Source organism: Populus trichocarpa, chromosome 14, assembly GCF_000002775.5.
Source record: "Populus trichocarpa isolate Nisqually-1 chromosome 14, P.trichocarpa_v4.1, whole genome shotgun sequence".
Lineage (NCBI taxonomy): Eukaryota > Viridiplantae > Streptophyta > Magnoliopsida > Malpighiales > Salicaceae > Populus > Populus trichocarpa.
Window position 1 is genome coordinate 9,395,522 of NC_037298.2, and position 15,431 is coordinate 9,410,952.

At 34.4% G+C, this 15,431-nt stretch overlaps 2 protein-coding genes across 2 annotated transcripts; one reads left to right on the plus strand and one right to left on the minus strand.

The window, feature by feature from the left end:
* The first annotated feature begins 1,828 nt into the window (after positions 1-1,828).
* On the plus strand, positions 1,829-6,572 carry LOC7457990 (elongation factor Tu, mitochondrial). Its single transcript, XM_002320352.4, has 12 exons — positions 1,829-2,114; positions 2,336-2,411; positions 2,496-2,588; positions 2,773-2,847; positions 3,319-3,423; positions 3,534-3,624; positions 3,723-3,928; positions 4,342-4,425; positions 4,650-4,715; positions 4,811-4,873; positions 5,415-5,655; positions 6,035-6,572. The coding sequence occupies exons 1-12, from the start codon at positions 1,933-1,935 to the stop codon at positions 6,103-6,105; spliced, it is 1,353 nt and encodes a 450-aa protein (XP_002320388.1). The 5' UTR covers positions 1,829-1,932; the 3' UTR covers positions 6,106-6,572.
* A 408-nt stretch (positions 6,573-6,980) lies between these two features.
* Positions 6,981-13,143, minus strand: LOC7466273 (uncharacterized). Its single transcript, XM_024584517.2, has 5 exons — positions 12,675-13,143; positions 11,595-11,775; positions 10,501-10,915; positions 9,603-9,683; positions 6,981-7,819 (listed from the first exon to the last, which is right to left on the minus strand). The coding sequence occupies exons 1-5, from the start codon at positions 12,762-12,764 to the stop codon at positions 7,327-7,329; spliced, it is 1,260 nt and encodes a 419-aa protein (XP_024440285.2). The 5' UTR covers positions 12,765-13,143; the 3' UTR covers positions 6,981-7,326.
* Between the last annotated feature and the right edge of the window lie 2,288 nt (positions 13,144-15,431).

A 15,431-nucleotide genomic window follows, 5' to 3' on the forward strand; every position in this document is an offset into this window, starting at 1 on the left:
AAATGATTTGATCATGCACTTGAGGTTGTGGCGAGCAGTGGAAGGGACTTGTTCCTTACCTTTGCACCAGGGTTCAAGCCTTACTGTGCACGCCTGTCATCTCCACAATGCCTTACATGCTCACTGGGCAAGCAGGATATTCAGTGGACTCGAGATTAGTTGTGGTGCGCGTAAATTGGCCCGAACACCCCGGGTTACTTAAAAAAAAAAAATGATTTGATTTGTGGGAGATTATGATGTCAGCAAGAGGTTGATGATGAGCTTGATACATTACTTAAGAAATCGATAATCAAGCGGCCATTCAGAACCTCATGGAAGCAGGTTTGTACATTAGGAGGGTTGAAGAAGTTTCAAAATCTAAATCGCTTATAAATAAAATATATGTATCGGATAATTTGTTAATATTTTATTTTAAATAATTTGATTTATTTTTTGCAGTCAAGATTTTTGTGGCTTGATATGAAAAGTTCAGGTGATTGGTAGTTAATACATATAAAAGATCTTCTTTGATGGACGTAGTGACTCTCAAATATTTAAGTCAGTATGTATAAAGAAAGTACAATAATATTTTAGAGAGATAGACTCTGAAAATAAGTATACTGAAAATATTAAGAATAAAAAGATTGTGAAACCTTTTCATTTGAAGGATTTATTATGTATTTATAGCCCAAGAGTCTTGCTTTTTTTATGGAGATGAGGGGTTAAGTGTAATTTCATCTTTGTGATATTTTGAGTTGTATTCTACTCAAAATAATATGTATTGGATCAGTATAAAATACTAACAGATTCACGTGGGGGCCTAGAAAAATTTTCAATGGAGTGTTAGGCTCGAGCAAGTTGTTGAAACCCATAAAAGATAAAAAATAGATTAAAGCACACTGTCTAGACTTAAACATGTTAGACTTGGACGTTGTAGCCCGAGCTTGTAAAGATATATTTTTAATTTTTTTTAAATATTTTAAAAGGATTTTTAAACCCGTTAAATTTGACTTCATGAACACTCACCGGAATTGAAAACTGCAGGATAGCTGAAATTCAAAGGGATAACAACAGGCACGAATGAGAAAATGAAGGCCAATACGGTTTGGATAGCAGAAAATTTAATAGCCATGGCAAGCGATCAGAAAGACGGGGTGGGTAGCTATAATAGGATCATTAGCAAAGAAGAGAAACATATGATAATCAAATTTCTTGACTTAGCTGGAAAGCAGAGTCAACATATACTTTTTAGATAAAATGACCCTTTTCTATCTTGCCTCATTCTCTAGTTCTAATCCTTTAACGGGTTTTAAATTATTTTTTTTGTTTTTTTTGGATTGTTTTAATTTCATATTTTAAATTACGTGTTGATCAAGTTAACCCAAATTAACTTGAATTATTATAGTCTAAGCATTTTTTTTTTTGTGTTAAAAAAAGTTAACTCGGCCAGTGGTATAATACAAAAAAGTTTTTGAAAAATTGGTTAAAATTATAAAAAGAAAACTCATTCAATAAATTCTAGGGTTTTTTTTTAAAGAGTCTCACTACTAAATTTTTTATAAAAATAAAATATTTCTATCCTAATAATCTCATTCATGAAAATATTGTAAGCTCCAAGTGCTTAATGTATTGTTTTCATACGTATGAGTAAAATGCAAAATGTTTCCACCAATTCTAAATCAATTTTTTAATCACGAGAACAGAATGATTGGCAAGTGCTCCAATATAGTCGGCCCAAAAATAAGTCCAGCCCATGGGAGAGCATGAGACCGAAGCCTGAACCGGGTCGCAAAACTTACAGTCGGGTCGGGTCTAGAATCTTGGCTCGTATGAATCAACTGAAGTGAAAACTAAAACCCCTAAAACCCCAAAGGCTAAAACAGCTCTTGCTCTCCTCTCCGCCCCCCATCTCTCTCCGTCCAACAGACATTTCGTTTCTGAATCGAAACCTAAATGGCTTCGGTGGTTCTTAGAAACCCTAATTCGAAGCGCCTCTTGCCATTCTCCTCACAAATCCACTGCTGCTGCCGAGGATCGGCTTCCACTCACTCCTCAATTTCCGAATCTCTTTCTTCTTCAAATGACAGAACCTCGTCTTCTCCTTGGTGGAGATCCATGGCCACCTTCACGAGAAAGTATGTTCTCTTTATATCTTATCTTATTTCTCTTATTATTGTTGTTTTCTCTTTTGTTTCAAATCGTAGTTTAACTGGGTAAAAATAGAATCTTACGCTAACCCATCAGAGAATAAAGGGAAAAAATGATGAAGGAAAGGGATGAATGGTGAAAGAACGGAGAAAAAAGGGCGACTTGAATAGGTTGTCAATTGTGTGACCTCTTCTTTTTGTGTTTACAGTAAACCTCATGTGAATGTGGGAACAATTGGACATGTTGATCACGGCAAGACTACTTTGACTGCAGCTATTACAAAGGTTTGCCTTTTTCATGCATTTTCTGGGTCTTGAAAGCTTTGAGCATTCAATTGGATAGTACCTTAAGTGTTTCTTTGTGTGTAGGTGTTAGCAGAAGAAGGGAAAGCCAAGGCCATTGCTTTTGATGAAATTGACAAGGCCCCTGAAGAGAAAAAGAGAGGAATTACTATTGCTACGGTTGGAATTGCTCCCCCCCACACCAATTTTCTGCATGCATTTCATATACCAAAATTCCATTTTTTAAACACTTTAATGAGCACTACGTTTAGTCATTTTAGATATGCCAAAAATGGATTACTATTTTCGCGGTCTTTTTTTTCTTTTTAATAAAAATATTTGTTTTTTTAATATGATGTTGCAGGCCCATGTGGAGTATGAAACTACTAAGCGTCACTATGCTCATGTGGACTGCCCTGGACATGCAGATTATGTTAAAGTATGTCATGAATTTAGTTTCTTCTTGGATGAACAATGAAGATACATTTCAATTTTTTGCAGTCTTTGGCTGCATACCATGCTAAGTTCAATTTACATTATTGCGATGATTACATATAAAGAATTAAAGATGCAGGAGGTTCTGGAAACTTGTAGCAAGAGTGACGGGCACATGGCAAGAATACTTTCATATTCTTTGCAGGAACCTTACATCCATGAATAACTGTTGTAACTAATGTTTTGCTAAACCTATGAAAAATGCTGGCAGTTATACATTAGAAATACCAGTGAAGAAAATGTTAGTCATTTATGAAAACTGGATTGAGAAGTTATTTCTGATTTGACAGCCTCGCATTTATTGGAGAACTATTTAAGATTTTTTAACAGTTCTTCGGAGTTTACTGGTTAAGTAATTGAATTCCCTTAAACTCTATTATTGATGCATCCAGTAATGATTCTAATTTATTTGCAGAATATGATTACTGGAGCTGCTCAAATGGATGGTGGAATTCTGGTTGTATCTGCTGCTGATGGACCCATGCCACAAACTAAGGAACATATTTTGCTTGCCCGCCAGGTTGGCATCTTCTATTAGAATCTAAAGCATATTTAGTTTTCCCTTTGACTCTTGTCTGATAATCCAACCTTGAACTTTCTTATTCTTTTTTTTCTGAATGTTTTGGCTAGGTTGGTGTACCATCACTTGTATGCTTCCTGAATAAAGTTGATGTTGTATCAGATCCAGAGTTAATAGAGCTTGTGGAAATGGAAGTGCGAGGTATTGTCCTTTTTAGATTGTGTTCATGGAAAGTTATTTCCTGCTTCTGTTTTATTTTATTTGCCACAAGTTCTTCACTAGACATTTGTTTGTGACAGAACTTCTTAATTTCTACAAGTTTCCTGGAGATGAAATCCCTATTGTTCAGGGATCGGCATTGTCTGCTTTACAGGGTACAAATGAGGAAATAGGCAAGAATGCCATTTTAAAATTAATGGATGCTGTGGACGAATACATTCCTGACCCTGTGCGTCAACTTGACAAGCCTTTCTTGATGCCAATAGAAGATGTTTTCTCGATTCAGGTAAAGAAGGGACATTTAGCATACTGTGTTTGGATTATTGCTCACAAGAACTAACTGCATGACTGCAGCAAGCTTTTAGTGTTCTCTTTGTTGTTTTGGGATTTCATTTCCTTAGTTTGTCTTTGAATCTCTTTCCTAATCTGAAATAGGCTGGTGAACTACTGGGTAACCCTGCATTGATGGTGCTGTAAATTTCCTTCTTTTCTTTGTATAAAACTCATGGTTGTATGTTTAAGATGTTTTGACTTTGGATGTCCTTTTGTCTTCATGTCATGCGATATTTGCGGTAAACTGTGCATAATTGCTGTCTCATTCTTCACCTGGTATTGCTGTAAGATATCTTTTGCTTGCTCATGAAAAAAGTTGTGCTCTCTGGAATCCAACTTTAATTTCAATTTTTATTTTTATTGAAGGGACGTGGAACTGTTGCGACTGGCCGTGTTGAACAAGGGACCATCAAAGTTGGCGAAGAAGTTGAAATTTTGGGATTATCAAAAGTAAAATCTAACTTGACTATTTATTTTTTATTGCTTGTGAAGCATTTCATTTACTTCCGTTCGAAAACTAGTGTAGCTGTGATTTACTGTACTTCTCATTTGAATATTAACCAACAATTTTGGAGGCGATTGTGCTTTCAGTTTAGTCTGGATATGAAATTTAAGGAGTGCTCTGGCCTCTGGATATTATTGTGCTCCTAATACTTGGGTTTTTTTTTTTGCAGGATGGTCCCAAGAAAACCACTGTAACTGGTGTTGAGATGTTCAAGAAATTGTTGGATCAAGGACAGGTAAGACTACAGGTTAAGCACTATTTACAATTTAGGCCAGAGAGTCTTCTTTGCAGCAGTTATTGAACGATTGATGGGTATGTTTGTTTTCCTAGGCTGGAGACAATGTAGGTCTTCTTCTTCGTGGCTTGAAACGAGAAGATGTGCAACGTGGACAGGTAAGCGGCAGGCAGGATTAAGGGCCCATTTAGTACTGTGATAGCGGTTGTTTTTCAAAGTTCTTTTCGCCTAAAAATACATCAAAATAATATTTTTTTTTTATGTTTTAAAATTTATTTTTGACACTAGTACATCAAAACAATCTGAAAACACAGAAAAATTAATAACATTTTCGAAAACAAAAACAAACAAACTCTAAGAGACAAAATTGAAACACTTTTTTTATGGATTGTAGATTCATTTTATCAAATTTATAAAGTGCACTCTTTCTTATTACTAAATCTGTGATTTCGAACAAAAAAATATTTGATCATTGTTTTTTATACCCTGTAAATGTGGCATTTCATTTAATATTATCCGCTTCAATTTGCATTGATATTCTGTAAATTTAGCGTTTCATTTAATAACCACTTCAGTTGGAATCATTATGATCGTTGTTGATCAATGCATTAATGAAGAATCTTTAAAAAAAAAGTATGACCTGTATTGATGTTTGAATTTAGGTTTGCTTTACTATCTTTGTTCCCACTTGTTATTTAGGTTATTGCCAAGCCTGGAACTGTGAAGACATCCAAGAGGTTTGAGGCAGAGATATACTCCCTCACGAAGGATGAAGGAGGTCGTCATACTGCCTTTTTCTCCAACTACAGACCTCAGTTTTACTTGCGAACTGCAGATATCACTGGAAAAGTAGAGTTGCCAGAAAATGTTAAGATGGTCATGCCTGGGGACAACGTGACCGCAGTCTTTGAGCTGATCTTACCAGTTCCTCTTGAAACAGGTGTGTTCAGCTAGAACCCTAATTCTGACTTTCTGGTGCAAGTCGTTTATTGATCTTCCTTGGACACAATAACCTGTTTGCTCCTGTCATGCAAACCCTTTGATTGTTATTATCACTGCGTGAAGTTTTTGGGCATATCACATGTGAGAATGACAGTTGCATGACTGAATGAAGAAACTTGGTGTTGTTTCTTAAATCTGAAAAAAAGTGATAAATGGTTTGCCCATGCACTGAATTTATTTCTGATTTTCAAATGTTAACTTGAGTGCTCGAAGTACACATGTGCCAAATTCTGCACGTTTTATTTCCGTTAATGTTGACTAGGAGCTGTAGCTTTTTTATTGTGGGATTAATATACTGCATGTTCTTGATATGACAGGACAAAGGTTTGCCTTGAGGGAGGGGGGTAGAACGGTTGGAGCGGGGGTGGTCTCAAAAGTGCTTGATTGAGTGTTTGTGATCGTGGACACTAAAAAAGGGGTGGCAAGGACAGATTATTATTTGATTAAAAGAAATGCCATGTGGTGAGTTCTTGGACTGCTTCGATGCAATGTTTTCCTAGGTGCTGCTAAAGAGAGATTGTTAGCGGTCTGAAATGGAGTAAATTTAAGAGGATTATTGTCTTCAACCCCATCCATTGCGTACAATTGATCAACGTGGTTTGATCATTTTGTTTTGTCTCGTTTTTTTTTAATAATATCCCTGTCAAAATAGCAATGGCTTTGGACTCATACACCACGGTAAATCATTTTTGTTTGAAAATTCTTCTTTCCCATTTTTTTCTGGAGTGAATTGTTGGAATAAGGTGTCTAAACGGCTGGCTGAGACTGTAAAAGCTTATTTCAGGAACTGTCTGAATGTCGAAATTACAGTCAGTGTAAAATTACCGAGTCTATTCTAATTTCTATGCTTTGACAGTGAGTCTATTGCAGGATTTGTGCCCGTAACTAGAATGTGGCTAAGAACAGTCTCACAGCATCATGGCGTGATTCCCACTCGATTTTTTCAAGAGTTTACATTTGCATGATTTCCACTCTCAAAATCCAGATGAAGCTTCAGAAACCTTATTTTTTAACGTCCCCACGGAGAGAGATTCTAAAGCCAGCTGCTGAATAAATAAAATTAAGAATCTTTCTTTCATTAAGATGTTTTTTTTTTCAAATTAATTTTCCAGTATTTTTTTTAATGCTTTAATGTACTATATTAAAAATAAATTTTAAAAAATAAAAAATATATTACTTTTAACACTACTTATCCTCTTTAAACAATATTTGCACTGAACTTAATACCTAACAGGAGAGTTAAAAATGACCTCTTTAACGCGATTAACAAATTTATACGGAGGCTTTTATAGGCTTTCTCTGATGAAAAAAATATAGGTTCTCTGTTAAAGTTCACTTCTCATTCATTTACAAAACCGATCATAGAATCTACAAGAACGACCTGAATGATTATGAGATATGACTCGTGACCTCTGGTCATGTAAGACCCATCCGCCATCCCTGTATTAACCACCCAAGCTCAGAAGCAGCAGCTTTTTGACTCGAGTCCGCCCATTCAAACATCTGCGCTCTGCCAGCATTTGCAGTTCCAGTCTTCACCCAGTCGTATTTTCGAAAAATAGTAGGCATTTCCATGTCATCATGTTTCACAACTTCCATCACTTGATGCTCATACAAGCCTCAGTACTGCCACTGCCATCACTGTTACAGCTCTGAAGTATATGTCACGAAAACTTTCATTCACGATCCCCATTATTTCCTCATCCTTCAGACCTAACTTGCTTGCATGCTTGCTAATGTAAACAACCGTGTCCTTCAATTTACTCACTGCCCAGGAGAGCCAGACCAGCCCAAGACCAACACTGGTGCTGAACAGTTTAGATGCACAGAAGGATACCCTCCCGCAAGCTACCCTGCAGATGATGGAAAAAAGAAGAGCAAGGCCAGCCCCAGCAATGCCAACAGAGAACTGGTTCAGAAGCTCAGGAAGTTCAGGGCCAGATTTCTTCAGCAACAAGACAGCTGTTTTCCCACGTCGCTTGTCCATCATCAAGGATAGAAGGCTCTCGCATGCATGGAAGTAGTTCCTTTTGTAGAGATCCCTCTCTCTGCCTCCCTTTCTATTATTCTTCTTTTTTCGGGATGGCTTGATTTTTACAGGACTGCCAAAAGAAATAACACTACATTAAATGAGAACAAAAATAAATAAATAAATGAAAAATTACTCTTAATAATCAAGCTTTTCTATAGCAAGCTGTTTTTGTTCCTCTTTTTCTCTCTCCTTTTGTTTTCTTTCTTTTTTGTTAATTAAATAAATGAAAAATTACTCTAAGCATCTATCGTTTGGGTTTTTTTTTCACTTTGCAGCAAATTTTTTGAATATTATACTTTGCAGCCTAAAATTTAAATGCAGATAACACTTTACATCCTTAGAAGTTGTTGCCAGAAAAAAGTAAAAAAAAAGAGGTGAATTTATTTACATGACTGCCATTTGAAATAATAACTAAAAAACCCTAAAGCCTAAAAAAACAAAAATACCACTAAAAAACTTGAAAAACAATATAGACAGGGAGAAAGCAAAAAGGAACAAGAAAAAAGAAAAGAAAAAAAGGCAACCCTTCAATCCTTCTCCAAAGTTACGCACCAATCTCCCCACATTACCATATAAAATTTGGATCTTTGGGTCTTTTAATGGTGTCTTTAGAATATCCTTCCTAGCAATCACATCTTGCTCTTTAGGTCCATCACAATTTATTAAACAAGAAAACTTGTAATGGGAAAAAGCTTCAAGGTGATTGGGGTGATGTTTCCATCTCACCACGTGACCACACTTTGAATTTGCTCGGATCATAACACCAAATATGTCATTTATTCTTCCACTACCATTAATTTATTTAAATTGATTTTATTCTTACACTTTGACATTTAAAATTATTTAAAAGCTAGTTGATAGTACCAAATCCAACTCCACCATCAATTCTTCTCCGAAGTTCTGCACCAGTCTCCCCACATAACAATGTTGCCCCATATCCCCCACCAACAAATCCAACTCCACCATCAAGAACCCAATAGATCTACACCAGTAAATCCAGCTCCACCATCAACCATCAAGAACCTAGTATCACCTCTAAATCAATGGCATGTGGGAGCCTTCCTAAAAGATAGAATTGACCTTGTTTCTTTCATTAGGATTTTGCTTATGGGTGAGAGAAAAGACAAGTTGGGATTTTTAGATGACTTTTAGTGAAATTTCTGGTGGGGACTCGTGGTGAGAGAACGATTGTGGGTTTGGAGAGGTTAGCATGAAGAGAGAGAGAATGAGTTGTGTGGTGATGGTTACTTTCAACGCTTTAATATATGTGGGGGTATTATTATCATTTCATTGATTTTCAAAATCTGCTTTGACCCAGGTTGCAAAGCGTAATATTCGAAAAATTGGTTATAAAGTGAAAAAAAAAAACCATAGGATGCTCAAATTAATTTTCCCAAAATTCTTTTCAGAAATGTGAAAGAAGATACCAATAACAGGGAAGAAAAAAGTGTAATCCAACAAAGTTCTTTAATCTCCAAAGATAATGTTGTGGAGCCTCATAAAAAGGCAAATAAAATAATTTTATAGCAAAAGTAAAATGATAAATGCTCATCTTGAAACTATTGAATTTCAATCCACCAAAACGCAAAAGAGTATTGCAAACATAGCACATTCCAAAAAATTTGGCCTCCCATCACCCACATGAAACCCACCTAAAAGCAATCCTAATCTATGCCTAAATATTTCAAACCCTCAAACACTAGACTAAACTTTTGAATGAACGCAATATAATCCAAGATAATAAAAAACAGGACAAAGTCTCTTATTTTGGGCATGTTCATGCTGACTTGTCATAAGAGATTGGCAAAAAGAAAATGACAAATGAAGTGCTTTTGCAATGAATAGATTCCTACCTCTTCAAAGTAGCAGATGAGGCATCTCTGGCCTTGAAAGATGACCCAGTAATATTAGCATCTACTTTACTTGTATCAAACCTGGTCAATCAAATGATTGCTGAGAAAAGTCTTGGAACAATAACTTGACAATAGTGAGAAGGACATTGAAAACACGTATAACATAGCATGAAAAATTAGCAACGGCGAGTCTTATTGCAAAAATGGAGATTAGCAGACCATACAGAGCACTATCACCTAATACTTGTGTAACCAGTCATAACTGTAGAAAGACTCAAAACCATCTTTTCAGGCACTATTTAGTAGTTTTGGATATGTGGAATCAGTTTTTGCGAATGGAGGTGGGTCATGGGCACTCCAAGTAGAGTGGATGATTTTTCACTCAATGGTATACAATATCGTTTTAAAAGGGAAGACTGGGATATAAAGATCCCGTGGAGAAATGCACAAGCCGTAGTGATTAGTTTCTCATACTAGGCAATGTTCGTTCCAAAAATAAATCACAGTCCAAAATGTTTTAGGAAATGGCTAATGTCCAGAAGTAAATGACCCCGATAGAAGGAATTTTAGACGCTAGATACAAATTTTAGAAAAAAAAGAACACGGAGTGCAAGGCATCCTTTGCGGGAACAAGAGAGTTTTTCTTTCTTAATAAGGACTTCAGAAGATGTGGTTTCTATTTGGGGCCACTTAGACTCTAGAAGCAATCAGCAAGTTTACTAATCGAGTCAATCAGTCAAGATCATAAATTAGGATTTATTATTCCACTTAAAACATAAAAACAAAAAGGCAAACAAGGAATTAACTTTAGTTGAACCTTGAGAATTTTTCAATAGCATAACTAGAAAAGCTGCCTCGTGCTTCTGAGTTAAATACAACCAGGTCTAAATATCAATACCTTGTAAGTTTTGGGATGAGCATCGACTGTTTTTTCCACATAGTTGAGTTTTTTGACAAGTAAAACTCAGCAACAGTAGAGAGGACATCCTTCATCTCTGTCCCACTACCCGTTAGCAATACTCGACCATCTGGAAGAACTGTAAGCTTTGAACTACAGACCATATCTGCCACAAAGTCAACTAGAGATTTTGGGGCATCAAGTTGACCACTTGGATAAATAAGAGGAGAATGTGACAGCTGTTGCGCATCAAACATCACTGTTTGAAGCCCCATCAACTCAGATAGCAGAGATAAATCCAATCCATCTCTTTCTAATTTATTTGACTCGGACATAAGAAACTGCAAGATTTTTTCCTGTCTTGTGCATTTTTCAACTATTCCAAAGCTGAAAAGTACTGAGTCTGGGCGAGCATCTGACAGCAAAACAAGAATGCTACTTAGAATACTTGAGCACTCTGCAACAATATAATATAGATTTAAGCTTCAAACATTACATAAAAAAGGATGATGTACAAATCACTTGCCATATCATCCCATTAATTGTCACAGAAAACACACACCAACTTCGACCTCTTCCATAGCCTTCTAATTGTTTGATCATCATAGATTTCCCATTCCATTGACCGATCAAAAACAAACTCTTGTTCTATTGACCACGCTTTCCAAAATCACTACAGTTATCCTCTAAATCTATGGGAGCTACTACTACATTCTTTATCAGGGTGTTATGTCACCAGAAGCAACACACTCAAAAATTATATCGCCTTTCATTGCTTTTGTTGCTTAAGTTAACACATGCGCATTACAATAAAAAATAATGGAATGAGTTAATTAAGAAATAGAAGTTCTTATGGTACTTTTACTAAAATTCAACTAAACTAAGTCTCAATACCAAACTAGTAGGGTCTGCTGCATGGATCCACCTTCTCAGATCAGTTCTGACATGGATGTTTTTTTACAGAAAAAATGACGAAAGATAAGTAACCTCAATACCAAGCTCTTCAAATAAAGGAAGACAAGAACAAAACAAAAGGACTTGAAAACAATGTTTAAGATTATTCATCCAGAAAAAGAGTCCACAGGGTTGCAAACCTTGCACATCAATGAGTGTAGGAGTTCTAACTGTTGAGTCAATCTCAGTAAACCGATTAGATTCACAGAACCTATTCATGGGTCTCCATGGTTCCTCGTGCTGGTGTAATTTCAGCACAAGAGAATTCAATCTTGTTATCTCTTGTCTTGTTCCCTGACTAGGTAAATAGGGCTGACAATCCTGCATCAATGAAATGTTAACTGTCATTTATTGTTGAACAGACACAAGCTGTCATGAGATGGAACAAAAACCGAGAATAATAGCATTGGCTTATCATCAACTAAGCACCCAATTATAATGTTTTCCTAGGATGATAAAACCTTCTAAATATAATAGTTTTGGTTTTTATGGGATCTGGGAAAGATTGGAAGGCGATTGTGGAGGAAACTAAGATATCTCCACTATTGTACAAGTACAACCTTAACAGAAACATACAGATAAGTCAATAATCAATACATTAAGTAAAATAATAAATAGATATCAGTATACTGATTTCATAATTTGCACTAAAATTAACAACAAAATGAAATGATTATTTCCAAGTCACAGATAAACTGAAAAAATTATGGAAATGAAAGAGGAGAGGCAATTTGGTACAAGCTAATTTGAGAGTTCAATTTTATTCGACAGGTGGCAGATTCTTAATGGAGCCCAGTGGCGGAGGCAAGAAATCGAGGCGTTGCATCTCTTAGTCCAGATGGGTCTGGCTCACCTAATAAGATCAGGTTTTACTTAATTTATTATGCATATATCACAATCTGTACCGCGTAATTCTTTTCTAAGAAGAAGAATATTAAGGGAAGTAGCTGTAGGCTGCTCAAGCCTGGAATTGCAGGACAAAAACCCTCACTCTCGTTAAACAGCTAAAATTAAGTGTTATCTACTTTGCAGATGGGCAGATAGTAAAGTATTTTTATCTCTGGAGCCAACAACAGTTTCCAAGCACAGCTCTCAACGGACACAGTAGAACCACAGATTCAAAGCAAGCATGAAACTGAAGCAAAACAAACCAATTTCAAGAACCATTCCAGATGAATCATCCAGAAAACAATCAACAGTGGGCAGAATAACAATCATACCTTGAAAACCCTTTTCTGATCTTGGTGAAAAACAATAGCAGGGGCAGAAGGATAGCCATGAGAAGCCATCAAACAAAGCTTAACCATCATAGAAGAAATCTCTCCTCCTCCTCTGAGAGTTCACAGCACCATATACTTATCCATCCATACCGTAGACCTCAAAATCAGAAACAAAAAAGACTCTTAACTTTCTTTTTTAGGAGCACCCTGCCCACAAATAAAGAAGAGACATTGATAAGATGAAAATATATTTCTGTGGAATGAAATTGGATAGAAAATCTTCTGGGTCAAAAATCTGTGGCAGACAGAGAGACACAAGATGGCTTGCCTCTGCCTTGAGAATCCAGCTAGGTTTAGGACACTCAAGCAGACAAAATAATATCAATTCATCTTTTTTTTTTGTTTTGTTGTGTCTCGGATTTGGCTTCTCTAGAACTTTCTTTCTCCTTCACTGCATAACATTTTTTAAATCAAGGGAAATAAATAAACTGTAATCGTATTAAATTAAGTTATATTAAAAATAATATAATTTTTATTTACAAGTAAAATTTTTGATCAACCTAACCTAACCTAACCTAACATGAGCTAACCTATAACTCATGTTGTGAAATTGATTGAACTTAATGGCATTTTTAAAAAATATATTTTCGTTTAATCACATTACAATAAAAATGTATGCTATCAAAGAAAGAAACTAACCAGATAAATTTAAAAAAAATAATGATGATGATGAGCTGGATAAAAAAACTTGTTAATGTTATAAACATATCCATATATTTCTATTCGAAAATAAAATAAAAATTAAATGTTATTTAATAAAATAATATCTAAATTATATTCTTAATTAATTTAAAATTTTTATAAATGAGTATAATTTTAATTAATTAACTTTGTAGAAAAATAAAATTAAAGAAAAAGCAAAAAAAACATATCAGGTGCTCGGACCTGCGTAACCCAGCATGATTTGGCTCTCTAAAAAGAGCACATGCGTGTCGGCTTACTAGATCAGTCTCACGCATATGACTTTAAATAAAAACCCTTTTACTATCAAGAGTGAAAAAAAAAATTATTGGGCGACAAGTAGTGTATAGTGGCAAACGACTTGTTGTTTACAAGGTTGCTGACTATAATTTAGCTATCATCATGGTGGCTGAAAAATCAATGGGTGGCTTAAAAATTCATTCTCAACCCATTTTTTCACATTGAACACATTATAAAAAAAATCCACCAAAACACTTGGAAATTCTAGAAACACCCTAAAAAACTCTAAAGAAAAATCAACTAGATCAATAAAATCTAAATTGATCTCAATTTACTTTTTCTAGAAAAAATTCATCATTAATCTTCTCTTGTTGAATAAAACTCGTCGATACCAAAATCAATTTTTTTGTTGTCGAAATGTGGTGAGCTCGAACTTTCTCTTTCATCCATCGTTTTTCTACGACTTTATCTCTTTTTTATTAAATTCAGTGACTGAAAAATAAGCAAAATAAACTTTTAAACCAAAATAAAAACTCTAAAAACTTTGAGATTGGCAACCCGTTTTTCTCCATGTTTTACATTGTCATCCTCTATATTTTGATTCTGTATTTTTATCACAATTTAGGACTTTATCTCATAAAATTATGACATGGAAAATTAAATCAAAAATTATAAAATAAAAAAAAAATCAAAAATGTAAAAAAAAAAAAAGGAGTTCCAATAAATACGAAAGCATTTGGAAATAAACCTCAAATCTTTTAATATTATATCGGCAATAATAGATAGATATTTTACATAATTTTTTTATGGTGTTTTTGATAAATTGTAAACCCTAAAAAATAACTTGTAAATTGATTAAATGCAGTATTGTTTAAAAATGAATCAAATGGTGTTTCAAGTTATTTTGTAATACTATGCTTGGTATTGTAGCAGTGATTGTTTTTTAAAATATTTTTGATTGAAAATGTATTTAAATAAAAAAAAAATTATTTTTAAAAATTTATTATTAAAAGTAGTACATCAAAACAATAGAAAAATACTTAAAAATTAATTTTGAAGTAAAATAAATAATTCTATAAAAATATTTAAACAGGGTCTAAATCCCACGATGTATCCCCGCTACCCGAACTGAAAGAATCAAAGAGCCCTTGGGATTTCCGTAAAACCACGATGTGGTTTGTTTACACTTTACAGTTTACACTATATAAGCACTTATAATATTCGGTTATTCGGTTTTTGATTTTGATAGATTTGATTCCATTTTTTACCAATAAAATCCATGAATGGAATTAAAAATTCGATTTCTTCAAAAAACTGATTCTTTTAAAATATAAAAAATAATGTTATAATTTTTTATTCTTTGAACACTATTGATTAATTTTGATTATCAAACTTTATTTTTTTAATCAAATCCTTTCATTTGATGTTTATGATATTTCATATTTTCTTCTCTTTGTATATTGCTGGGACTTCAAGGTGTTTGAAAAAAATTTCGAATTGAATTAGAGACATATTTTATGAAATGGGATTGAAATTTACAGTGCAAAAAATAATTAAAAAAACAAGTACCAAGATAAAACCAAAGGGGATTCATGTGAAAAGATTAATTTTGGTCCATAAATTAATCGTTTAGTCATTTTTTGCACCTTTAATTTTAGAATTTTACATTTAAATTGTCAATTTTATTTTATTTTTTGTGCTTTAGTTCCTTAGTTTTAAGAGAATAGATGAAAAATCATCGTAAAAAAAAGGAGGAGAGAGAGTGGTTAGGTAGCC